This window comes from Ranitomeya imitator, chromosome 4 (assembly GCF_032444005.1).
Source record: "Ranitomeya imitator isolate aRanImi1 chromosome 4, aRanImi1.pri, whole genome shotgun sequence".
Classification (NCBI taxonomy): domain Eukaryota; kingdom Metazoa; phylum Chordata; class Amphibia; order Anura; family Dendrobatidae; genus Ranitomeya; species Ranitomeya imitator.
The window spans coordinates 331,376,123-331,388,598 of NC_091285.1; the positions used below are offsets into that span (position 1 = coordinate 331,376,123).

The window sequence follows — 12,476 nt, forward strand, 5'->3', positions numbered from 1 at the left end:
AAGTTTTGGGGTCATGGCCTGCTGCGTTATAAATTTGAAGACGATCAGACACCTCACTAATGGTATTTTATGGTGTTTCATGATGATTAAGTATCTTCCTGTATTTCTCAGTAGACCATTAAAGAAGCACTCCCATCATAATTGTTATCCTGTTGATATGTTGCAGTCATCATATTATGTATCACTGTTTACTTACAATTGCTCATTTTGCCTTTCTGCCAAGCTAATTCTTTTCTTTTCCATTAGGTCTATGACATCATGTGATTAAAAACAGACTAGCTCAATCCTTCTAAGCTCTATGTAGAAACAGGAGGTCAAGTAACTGCAAAAGTCCCTAAAGTCCCTGGCATGGGGTGGAGTGGACCAACTGGGTCGGGAGTTGAAGAGAGGAATGATAAATGCAGGTACAAGAGACTGCCTGTTTTTACATAGAGCAGAGAGGAGAGAAGAGTTAGCTGGGTAAAAAAGCAAAATGAGCAATTGTAAGTACACAGTACTATATAATATGATGAATGAACTATATTAAGATGATGCAAACTTTGATGGGAGGAGTGCTTATTTAATCTTGACTAGAGATGGGCAAAGCCGAACAGTAAAGTTCGGGGTCTGTACTGAACACCTACTGTTCTGGAATGGACCCAAATCTGAACCCAGACCGCATTCACTTGAATGGGTTGCCCCAACATCAAGTGTTTGCCATGACATGTGCATGACAATGTGTCAAATACTGCTTCTGATCGGTGGTAAATCATCACTGCCAGTCAAGAGAGCTGCGGTTCCCACGCTGTCCAATGACAGCGTGATCACGCAGCTGTGATTGGAGGTATAAAGTTTACCTCCGGTCACTGATATCGGCTGATGAGACTACTGCTCCCATCAGCCACCGCCTGATGGGGGTATTCATCAGCTGTCGCCTGCGCTCTAAATAATTAATTAAAGAAAAAAATAACGTGGATTCCCCTGTATTTTTGATAATCAGCCAGGCAAAACTGACAGCTGGGGGCTGCAACCCTCAGCTGTCAGCATTAACAAGGTTGGTTATCAAAAATAGAGTGGTTTCCACACAGTTTTTTTCATTATTTAAATAAATAAAAAAGGCATGGAGTCCCCCAATTTTCGACAACCAGCCTTGCTAAATCAGACAGCTGGTGGCTGGTATTTTCAGGCTGGTATGGTGCTATAGATATTGCCCCCCCAGCCTAAAAATAGCAGCCCGCTGCCGCCCAGAAAAGGTGCATCCATTAGATGTGCCAATTCTGACGCTTTGCCCAACTCTTCCCACTTGCCCTGTAGTGGTGGCAAGTGGGGTAATATTTGTGGGGTTGATGTCACCTTTGTATTGTCAGGTGACATCAAGCCCACGGCTTAGTAATGGAAAGGCATCTGTAAGAAACCTATCCATTACTAATCCTATAGGTACACAGTAAATAAACACACAGCCAGAATAAAGTCCTTTATTTGAAATAAAAACAAAGCACACCTTTCCTTTTTTTATTTAAAAATAACAAACAGTTATATTCTCCTAACACCCATTCCATTGAATCCCTAGTCTCCTGTAATAAAACAAAGATAAAAAACAACAATACTCCTCACCTGTCTGTCATTCTGTCCCATGCCTTAATCCCTTTCTGGGGATAAACAGTTTTCAACCTGGATGGTGCAAAAATGCAATGGTCCAGGCTGAGAACCACACTGATGAATGAGTTACTGAGAGCGCAACATCAGTGATCATTGGTCACCTGATCGGTGATCTTTTTTAACTGTTCAGCTGAACCTGCTGGACCTGAACATCCGGGGTCCGCCCATCTCTAATCTTGAACAAATTCCCAACTTAATTTGCTGAAATGCATCCGCAAACGTGCAAGCATCCTTCACCATGTTTCACGGCTAGGTGCAGACACTCATTATTGTACCACTCTCCAGGCTTTAGGCATTCAACTGCCTTCTGTTACAGACAAGTATTTCATATTTGACGCTTCAGCCCAGGGCACCTACTGCCATTTTTCTGTACCTTACAGTAGTTTGTATGCTTTCTTCCTTAGTTGAGTCATTTGACTTGTTTACATGCATAAGGTATGGTTTTTGACTGCAATTCTTAATTGACCACCTTTGACCACACCTATCAATACTAGATGGGTGTAGCTGGGTCTCATGGTTGCTGCCAAATCTGATCTGATTATACTGCCTGACATCTTCCAATTTCAAAGGGTTGTAAGCATGTTGTGTTTTATCTGATGCACTAACCAAGTTTACTTGGTTGACCACAACGTATTCTGTCCTCACTGTTGCTCGTTTCTCGGTTTCCTCAATGCTGAGAAATACAGACACTTATTCATCAAGTAATACTAATAGAGATTTGTCTGATTGGCTCCAAATGTATTCTGTAGCAGAATGACTCAGAACAAATAAAACAATCTATATATATAATTGTCTAAGGGTTTTTCCGTCTGTCTGTCTGTCTGTCTGTCTGTCTTTCTGTCTGTCTGTCTTTCTGTCTCTGTCTGTCTGTCTGTCTGTCCTGGAAATCCCGGCTCTCTGATTGGTCGAGGCCGCCAGGCCTCGACCAATCAGAGACCGGCACAGCATCGATGTAGAAATCCCGCCTCTCTGATTGGTCGAGGCTGCCAGGCCTCGACCAATCAGAGACCGGCACAGCATCGACGTAGAAATCCCGCGTCTCTGATTGGTCGAGGCCCCTAGGCCTCGACCAATCAGCAACGGGCACAGCGACGATGATGTCATAAAGGACGTAGACATCTCACGTTTCTGATTCAGCGACGGGCACAGTATCGACGTAGATGTCATAATGGTTGCCATGGCGACGATGTCATAAAGGTTGCCTCGACCAATCAGCGACGGGCACAGTCTGCCGCGAATTCTGGAATCATCATTGTCGATATACTACGGGGACATGCATATTCTAGAATACCCGATGCGTTAGAATCGGGCCACAATCTAGTCTATATATATATAATTGTCTAAGGGTTTTTCCGTCTGTCTGTCTGTCTTTCTGTCTGTCTGTCTTTCTGTCCTGGAAATCCCGGCTCTCTGATTGGTCGAGGCCAATCAGAGACCGGCATAGCATCGACGTAGAAATCCCGCATCTCTGATTGGTCGAGGCCACCAGGCCTCGACCAATCAGTAACGGGCACAGCGACGATGATGTCATAATGGTTGCCATGGTGACGATGATGTCATAAAGGTTGCCTCGACCAATCAGCAATGGGCACAGTCTGCCGCGAATTCTGGAATCATCATTGTCCATATATTACGGGGACATGCTAGAATACCCGATGCGTTAGAATCGGGCCACAATCGTTAGAATCGGGCCAGGCCTCGACCAATCAGAGACTGGCACAGCGACGATGATGTCATAAAGGACGTAGACATCCCGTGTCCCTGATTGGTCGAGGCCCCCAGGCCTCGACCAATCAGCAACGGGCACAGCGATGATGTCATAAAGGACGTAGAGCCTGGCGGCCTCGACCAATCAGCGACGGGCACAGTATCGACGTAGATGTCATAATGGTTGCCATGGCGACGATGATGTCATAAAGGTTGCCTCAACCAATCAGCGACGGGCACAGTCTGCCGCGAACTCTGGAATCATCATTGTCCATATACTACGGGGACATGCATATTCTAGAATACCCGATGCGTTAGAATCGGGCCACAGCCTAGTCAATAAAAATTGTCTTGTTGATCCAATACACACAAAGGAAATAAACATAGGCATAATAAAAATGTGTAATTGCAATAGTTCTTTGGGAGAAATACTTAATTTTCTGGAACAATATCAAGAGTGCCAACATTTTCGACCATGGCAATTTGTGGGAGCTCTTCTCTTACGCTTTGTAGCTATTAATATTGCTATTTAGTCTCACCCCTTTTTTACTTGATTTCCCTCAGAAACCCTAAGTTTTTGCATTATTACATGTGTTTTTATTCATGTTTAATAAAATTGGTTTGTATTTTATACAGTGATGGCCAAAAGTGTTGGCATCCTTGAAATTTTCCAGAACATGAAGTATTTCTCTTAGAAAATGATTGCAATTAAACATGTTTTGTCATACACTTGTTTATTTCCTTTGTGTGTACTGGAACATCACAAAGAAACAGAGAAAAAAGGCAAATTGGACATAGTTTAACACAAAATCCCCAAAATGGTCCCAACAAAAATAGCTTGCACCCTCAACTTAATATTTGGTTGCACACCCTTTGGAATACATAACTGCAATCAATCATTTCCTATAGCCATCATTAAGCTTCTTATACTTGTCTTCTGAAGTTTTGGACTGCTCTTCTTTTGCAAACTGCTCCATGTCTCTCCAGGATGCCTTTTCCCAACAGCAAGTTTAAGATTTCTCTATAGGTGGAGATTGGGGGCATGGCCTGACCGCACATGGCGTCAGGTGTGAGGTCTTAGATCTCCGACATCTCCCTCGCTTTAACCCCTTCCCGACCTGTGACACAGCGTATGCGTCATGAAAGTCGGTGCCAATCCGACCTGTGACGCATATGCTGTGTCACAGAAAGATCGCATCCCTGCAGATCGGGTGAAAGGGTTAACTCCCATTTCACCCGATCTGCAGGGACAGGGGGAGTGGTAGTTTAGCCCAGGGGGGGTGGCTTCACCCCCTCGTGGCTACGATCGCTCTGATTGGCTGTTGAAAGTGAAACTGCCAATCAGAGCGATTTGTAATATTTCACCTAAAAAAATGGTGAAATATTACAATCCAGCCATGGCCGATGCTGCAATATCATCGGCCATGGCTGGAAATACTAATGTGCCCCCACCCCACCCCACTGATCGCCCCCCCAGCCCCCCGATCTGTGGCCCGCTCCCCTCCGTCCTGTGCTCCGCTCCCCCGTCCTCCTGTCCGCTCCCCCCGTGCTCCAATCACACCCCCCCGTGCTCCAATCAAACCCCCCCGCACTCCGATCCCCCCCGTGCTCCGATCCACCCCCCCTGCACACCGATCCACCCCCCCTGCACACCGATCCACCCGCCCGCACACCGATCACTCTCCCCCATGCTCCGATCCCTCCCCCCCCGTGCTCCGATGCCCCCCCGTGCCCTGATCTCCCCCCCCTGTGCCCTGATCTCCCCCCCTTATACTTACCGATCCTGGCGGGGTCCGTCCGTCTTCCTCCCCGGGCGCCGCCATGTTCCAAAATGGCGGGCGCATGCGCAGTGCGCCCGCCGAATCTGCCGGCCGGCAGATTCGTTCCAATGTGAATTTTGATCACTGTGATATAATCTATCACAGTGGTCAAAATAAAAAAACAGTAAATGACCCCCCCCATTTGTCCCCCATAGATAGGGACAATAATAAAATAAAGAATTTTTTTTTTTTTCACTAAGGTTGGAGTTAGAACTAGGGTTAGGGTTAGGGTTAGGGGTAGGGTTAGGGGTAGGGTTAGGGGTAGGGGTAGGGTTAGGGGTAGGGTTAGGGGTAGGGGTAGGGTTAGGGGTAGGGTTAGGGTTAGGGTTAGGGTTTCGGTATGTGCACACGTATTCTGGTCCTTTGCGGATTTTTCCACAGCGGATTTGATAAATCCGCAGTGCTAAACCGCTGCGGATTTATGGCAGATTTACCGCGGTTTTTCTGCGCATTTCACTGCGGTTTTACAACTGCGATTTTCTATTGGAGCAGTTGTAAAACCGCTGTGGAATCCGCAGAAAGAATTGACATGCTGCGGAATGTAAACCGCTGCGTTTCCGTGCAGTTTTTCCGCAGCATGTGTACAGCGATTTTTGTTTCCCATAGGTTTACATTGAAATGTAAACTCATGGGAAACTGCTGCGGATCCGCAGCGTTTTCCGAAGCGTGTGCACATACCTTTAGAATTAGGCTATGTGCACACGGTGCGGATTTGGCTGCGGATCCGCAGCGGATTGGCCGCTGCGGATCCGCAGCAGTGTTCCATCAGGTTTACAGTACCATGTAAACCTATGGAAAACCAAATCCGCTGTGCCCATGGTGCGGAAAATACCGCACGGAAACGCTGCGTTGTATTTTCCGCAGCATGTCAATTCTTTGTGCGGATTCCGCAGCGTTTTACACCTATTCCTCAATAGGAATCCGCAGGTGAAATCCGCAGTAAATCCGCAGGTAAAACGCAGTGCCTTTTACCCGCGGATTTTTCAAAAATGGTGCGGAAAAATCTCACACGAATCCGCAACGTGGGTACATAGCCTTAGGGTTAGGGTTGGGTTGGAATTAGGGTTGTGGTTAGGGTTAGGGGTGTGTTGCGGTTAGGGTTATGGTTAGGGTTACGGCTACAGTTGGGATAAGGGTTAGGGGTGTGTTGGCGTTAGAATTGAGGGGTTTCCACTGTTTAGGCACATCAGGGGGTCTCCAAACGCAACATGGCGCCACCATTGATTCCAGCCAATCTTTTATTCAAAAAGTCAAATGGTGCTCCTTCCCTTCCGAGCCCCGACGTGTGCCCAAACAGTGGTTTACCCCCACATATGGGGTATCAGTGTACTCAGGACAAACTGGGCAACAATTACTGGGGTCCAATTTCTCCTGTTACCCTTGAGAAAATAAAAAATTGCTTGCTAAAACATCATTTTTGAGGAAAGAAAAATGATTTTTTATTTTCACGGCTCTGCGTTGTAAACGTCTGTGAAGCACTTGGGGGTTCAAAGTGCTCACCACATATCTAGATAAGTTCCTTGGGGGGGTCTAGTTTCCAAAATGGGGTCACTTGTGGGGGGTTTCTACTGTTTAGGCACACCAGGGGCTCTGCAAACGCAACGTGACGCCCGCAGACCATTCCATCAAAGTCTGCATTTCAAAACGTCACTACTTGACTTCCGAGCCCCGACATGTGCCCAAACAGTGGTTTACCCCCACATATGGGGTATCAGCGTACTCAGGACAAACTGGGCAACAATTACTGGGGTCCAATTTCTCCTGTTACCCTTGAGAAAATAAAAAATTGCTTGCTAAAACATCATTTTTGAGGAAAGAAAAATGATTTTTTATTTTCACGGCTCTGCGTTGTAAACGTCTGTGAAGCACTTGGGGGTTCAAAGTGCTCACCACATATCTAGATAAGTTCCTTGGGGGGTCTAGTTTCCAAAATGGGGTCACTTGTGGGGGGTTTCTACTGTTTAGCCACACCAGGGGCTCTGCAAACGCAACGTGACGCCCGCAGACCATTCCATCAAAGTCTGCATTTCAAAAGTCACTACTTCCCTTCTGAGCCCCGACGTGTGCCCAAACAGTGGTTTACCCCCACATATGGGGTATCAGCGTACTCAGGAGAAACTGGACAACAACTTTTGGGGTCCAATTTCTCCTGTAACCCTTGGGAAAATAAAAAATTCTGGGCTAAAAAATTATTTTTGAGGAAAGAAAACGTATTTATTATTTTCACTGCTCTGTGTTATAAACTTCTGTGAAGCACTTGGGGGTTCAAAGTGCTCACCTCACATCTAGATAAGTTCCTTTCGGGGTCTAGTTTCTAAAATGGGGTCACTTGTGGGGGGTTTCTACTGTTTAGCCACATCAGGGGCTCTGCAAACGCAACGTAACGCCCGCAGAGCATTCCATCAAAGTCTGCATTTCAAAATGTCACTACTTGACTTCCAAGCCCCGACATGTGCCCAAACTGTGGTTTACCCCCACATATGGGGTATCAGCGTACTCAGGAGAAACTGTACAACAACTTTTGGGGTCAAATTTCTCCTGTTACCCTTGGGAAAATAATAAATTGCAGGCTAAAAAATCATTTTAGAGAAAATAAAATTTTTATTTTATTTTCATGGCTCTGCGTTATAAACTTCTGTGAAGCACTTGGAAGTTCAAAGTCCTCACCACACATCTAGATTAGTTCCTTTGGGGGTCTAGTTTCCAAAATGGGGTCATATGTGGGGGATCTCCAATGTTTAGGCACACAGGGGCTCTCCAAACGTGACATGGTGTCCGCTAATGATTGGTGCTAATTTTCCATTTAAAAAGCCAATTGGCGTGCCTTCCCTTCCGAGCCCTGCCGTGCGCCCAAACAGTGGTTTACCCCCACATATGGGGTATCAGCGTACTCAGGACAAACTGGACAACAACATTTGCGGTCCAATTTCTCCTATTACCCTTGGCAAAATAGGAAATTCCAGGCTAAAAATCATTTTTGAGGAAAGAAAAATTATTTTTTATTTTCATGGCTCTGCATTATAAACTTCTGTGAAGCACCTGGGGGTTTAAAGTGCTCAATATGCATCTAGATAAGTTCCTTGGGGGGTCTAGTTTCCAAAATGGGGTCACTTGTGGGGGAGCTCCAATGCATAGGCACACAGGGGCTCTCTAAATGCGACATGGTGTCCGCTAACAATTGGAGCTAATTTTCCATTCAAAAAGTCAAATGGCGCGCCTTCCCTTCCGAGCCCTGCCGTATGCCCAAACAGTGGTTTACCCCCACATATGAGGTATCGGCGTACTCGGGAGAAATTGCCCAACAAATTTTAGGATTCATTTTATCCTATTGCCCATGTGAAAATGAAAAACTGAGGCGAAAAGAATTTTTTTGTGAAAAAAAAAGTACTTTTTCATTTTTACAGATCAATTTGTGAAGCACCTGAGGGTTTAAAGTGCTCAATATGCACCTAGATAAGTTCCTTGGGGGGTCTAGTTTCCAAAATGGGGTCATTTGTGGGGGAGCTCCAATGTTTAGGCACACGGGGGCTCTCCAAACACGACATGGTGTCCGCTAACGATGGAGATAATTTTTCATTCAAAAAGTCAAATGGCGCTCCTTCCCTTCCGAACCTTACCATGTGCCCAAACAGTGGTTTACCCCCACATGTGAGGTATCGGTGTACTCATGAGAAATTGCCCAACAAATTTTAGGATCCATTTTATCCTGTTGCCCATGTGAAAATGAAAAAAATTGAGGCTAAAAGAATTTTTTTGTGAAAAAAAAGTACTTTTTCATTTTTACGGATCAATTTGTGAAGCCCCCGGGGGTTCAAAGTTCTCACTATGCATCTAGATAAGTTCCTTGGGGCGTCTAGTTTCCAAAATGGGGTCACGTGTGGGGGAGCTACAATTTTTAGGCACACGGGGGCTCTCCAAACGTGACATGGTGTCCGCTAAAGAGTGGAGCCAATTTTTCATTCAAAAAGTCAAATGGCGCTCCTTCCCTTCCAAGCCCTGCCGTGCGCCCAAACAGTGGTTTACCCCCACATATGAGGTATCAGCGTACTCAGGACAAATTGGACAACAACTTTCGTGGTTCAGTTTCTCCTTGTACCATTGGGAAAATAAAAAAAATGTTGCTAAAAGATAATTTTTGTGACTAAAAAGTTAAATGTTCATTTTTTCCTTCCATGTTGCTTCTGCTGCTGTGAAGCACCTGAAGGGTTAAAAAACTTCTTGAATGTGGTTTTGAGTACCTTGAGGGGTGCATTTTTTTAGAATGGTGTCACTTTTGGGTATTTTCAGCCATATAGACCCCTCAAACTGACTTCAAATGTGAGGTGGTCCCTAAAAAAAATGGTTTTGTAAATTTCGTTGTAAAAATGAGAAATCGCTGGTCAAATTTTAACTCTTATAACTTCCTAGCAAAAAAAAATTTTGTTTCCAAAATTGTGCTGGTGTAAAGTAGACATGTGGGAAATGTTATTTATTAACTATTTTGTGTCACATAACTCTCTGGTTTAACAGAATAAAAATTCAAAATGTGAAAATTGCGAAATTTTCAAAATTTTCGCCAAATTTCCGTTTTTATCACAAATAAACGCAGAATTTATTGACCTAAATTTACCACTAACATGAAGCCCAATATGTCACGAAAAAACAATCTCAGAACCGCTAGGATCCGTTGAAGCGTTCCTGAGTTATTACCTCATAAAGGGACACTGGTCAGAATTGCAAAAAACGGCCAGGTCATTAAGGTCAAAATAGGCTGGGTCATGAAGGGGTTAAAAGCAGCTCACAGCGGCTCCTAGGCTAAAAATTAGCTTACCAGGCTCATAAATCACCACAGAAGTGAGGCCCGCCAGCCAAGCTGGCAGACTTCTTTACTCGGGACGCTGAGGAATCTCCTGCAGGCAAGATAGCGCTATTCCCTTCTTCCTCTGCCTCTCTCTTCCCGCCGGCTGCCGGAGGATACAGTGCTGGAAGCTGCTGCTTCAATGGCAGATATTCCACTTACAGAGAAATCCATGCAAAGGCTGCACACCTCTTTTAGAGCTTCTCTACAGGAAGACTTTAAAGGTATGCTGGCTACATTAAAAAAGGACATAGATGCATTGGGGGAACGTACTGCACATATTGAAGGGAAAATGGCAGAATATGCCTCCTCCCACAATAATCTAATTGACGCTAATGCAGCTTTGGAGGATGAAATCTCTTTCCTGAAAGCCAAGGTCTATGATCTAGAGGATAGGTCCCGGTGAAATAATGTAAGAATAAGGGGTATTCTTGACCCTGTCAGTGCATTTGTTTTGAGGCCTGGGCAGGTAAGCATCTCTACCTTTTTCTTGGTATTTTTTATAGATTTTTGGTGGATTTTCAAGTCCTCTTTTTGTGGTTTTCACTGACTAGAAGTTTTCCTGACAGGGGTTTTCCTCTACTAAGCACTATAGCATTAGTCTGAGGTTTGCGGAGTTTAGATTTTCAGGGGCATCAAGATTATAAGTTCACAACATTTAACTGGATTCATTTTAAAATAACATGAATAAAAATAAGAACACTAAAAATCCAATTAAATATGTTGAGAAAAGAAGGGTCTTCCCACACACATGCAATAAAAGAAGATTATTTTGGGTGTAATGACTGATGTCTGGGTCCTGCAATGAATAAAAGTGTTTAGATATGGTCAAAACATTTGCTACATAAACTTATACTTGCATACATACCTATTAATAGCATGAACAGGTGGAGGGGGTGCGCCTGATAATCTTGCACATGCATAATAATCACCCATGGATTCAATAATTCCTGCTAGTGTAGCACTGAACATACCTAAAACACCAGCAACAGTAATAGTAGGCAGTCCCCACTGACCTAATTTTGTTAAAAGAAGACAATTATTATTATTTTTTTTAAAACAAACCTGTCACATTGAAAAGGCAATCGAGTGTGTGGTTCTAATCACAACTGTCTTTGTCTACAAACTCAAAAAGGAAATGCTGTCAATCACTACAATCATTACAGAAGACCACACACTTGACTAAATAACCTATAATAAGTAGAGATTTAAATGAATAAAATACAGGATATATTTAATCTTTTTATTTACAAAACTATATCTCAATTGGTTCAGCTCTTAATTAGTGATGAGGGAGCACTAAAATGCTTAGGGACTAATTATTCGAGTGGAGCAAATCGCAATGCTCAGGTGCTCAACCAGAATAATGAGTATAATGTAAGTCAATGTGAAACTCAGTCATTTTTCCGGCAGCCCTACCACCCCCGGAGGACTGGAGGGGGTCTAAAGATTGCTGAAATCGATGGAAGCAGCACTGAAATTACATGGGTTAAGTAAATAAGGCAGCACACTGCAGCGCTAGAACGTACAAACTTGAAAAACGAAATTTGAACTGCATTACTGCACTAGAAATATGAAAAATGAGAGCTTTTAGCGCATAAAAATGGCCAATTTTATGTGTACCTGGTAGCCCCGTTACGGCATCTCTCCTATACCAGGTCCTAAACTTGCCTTACCTCGCTGAGAATAAACGTCTCCATCTGAATGGGTACATGTGAAAACCTCTTACTAGACTAAAATTCTCTCTCTCTCTGTGGAGGGGTATTGGACCTGCTGTAATTAAAACACCTGAAGCTAGGAGGCGGAGTGCACGATCAGAAGGCTAAGGAATACATTTCAAAAACCTGACCGGCACATCCAAACATAGACTCAGTGTGAACAGGTGCTGAACCTAGAGTCGCCAACTCGTATATAGTTAAGTAAATAAGGCAGCACACTGCAGCGCTAGAACATACAAACTTGAAAAACGAAATTTGAACTGCATTACTGCACTAGAAATATGAAAAATGAGAGCTTTTAGCGCATAAAAATGGCCAATTTTATGTGTACCCGGTAGCCCCGTTACGGAATCTCTCTTATACCAGGTCCTAAACATGCCTTTTCATATTTCTAGTGCAGTAATGCAGTTCAAATTTCGTTTTTCAATGTATTCCTTAGCCTTCTGATCGTGCACTCCGCCTCCTAGCTTGTGTTTTAATTACAGCATGTCCAATACCCCTCCACAGTGCACTCCGCCTCCTAGCTTGTGTTTTAATTACAGCATGTCCAATACCCCTCCACAGAGAGAGAGAGTTTTAGTCTAGTAAGAGGTTTTCACATGTACCCATTCAGATGGAGACGTTTATTCTCAGCGAGGTAAGGCAAGTTTAGGACCTGGTATAAGAGAGATGCCGTAACGGGGCTACCAGGTACACATAAAATTGGCCATTTTTATGCGCTAAAAGCTCTCATTTTTCATATTTCTAGTGCAGTAA

General features: G+C 44.1%; 1 protein-coding gene across 1 annotated transcript in view; it reads right to left on the reverse strand.

The window, feature by feature from the left end:
* The window catches only part of SLC23A1 (solute carrier family 23 member 1), a 334,606-nt gene that overhangs the window by 109,022 nt on the left and 213,108 nt on the right, over positions 1 to 12,476 (reverse strand). The window contains exon 10 of the mRNA XM_069764941.1: positions 10,871 to 11,018. Coding sequence (XP_069621042.1) covers positions 10,871 to 11,018 — 148 coding nt within the window. The remainder of the gene's footprint in view (positions 1 to 10,870; positions 11,019 to 12,476) is intronic.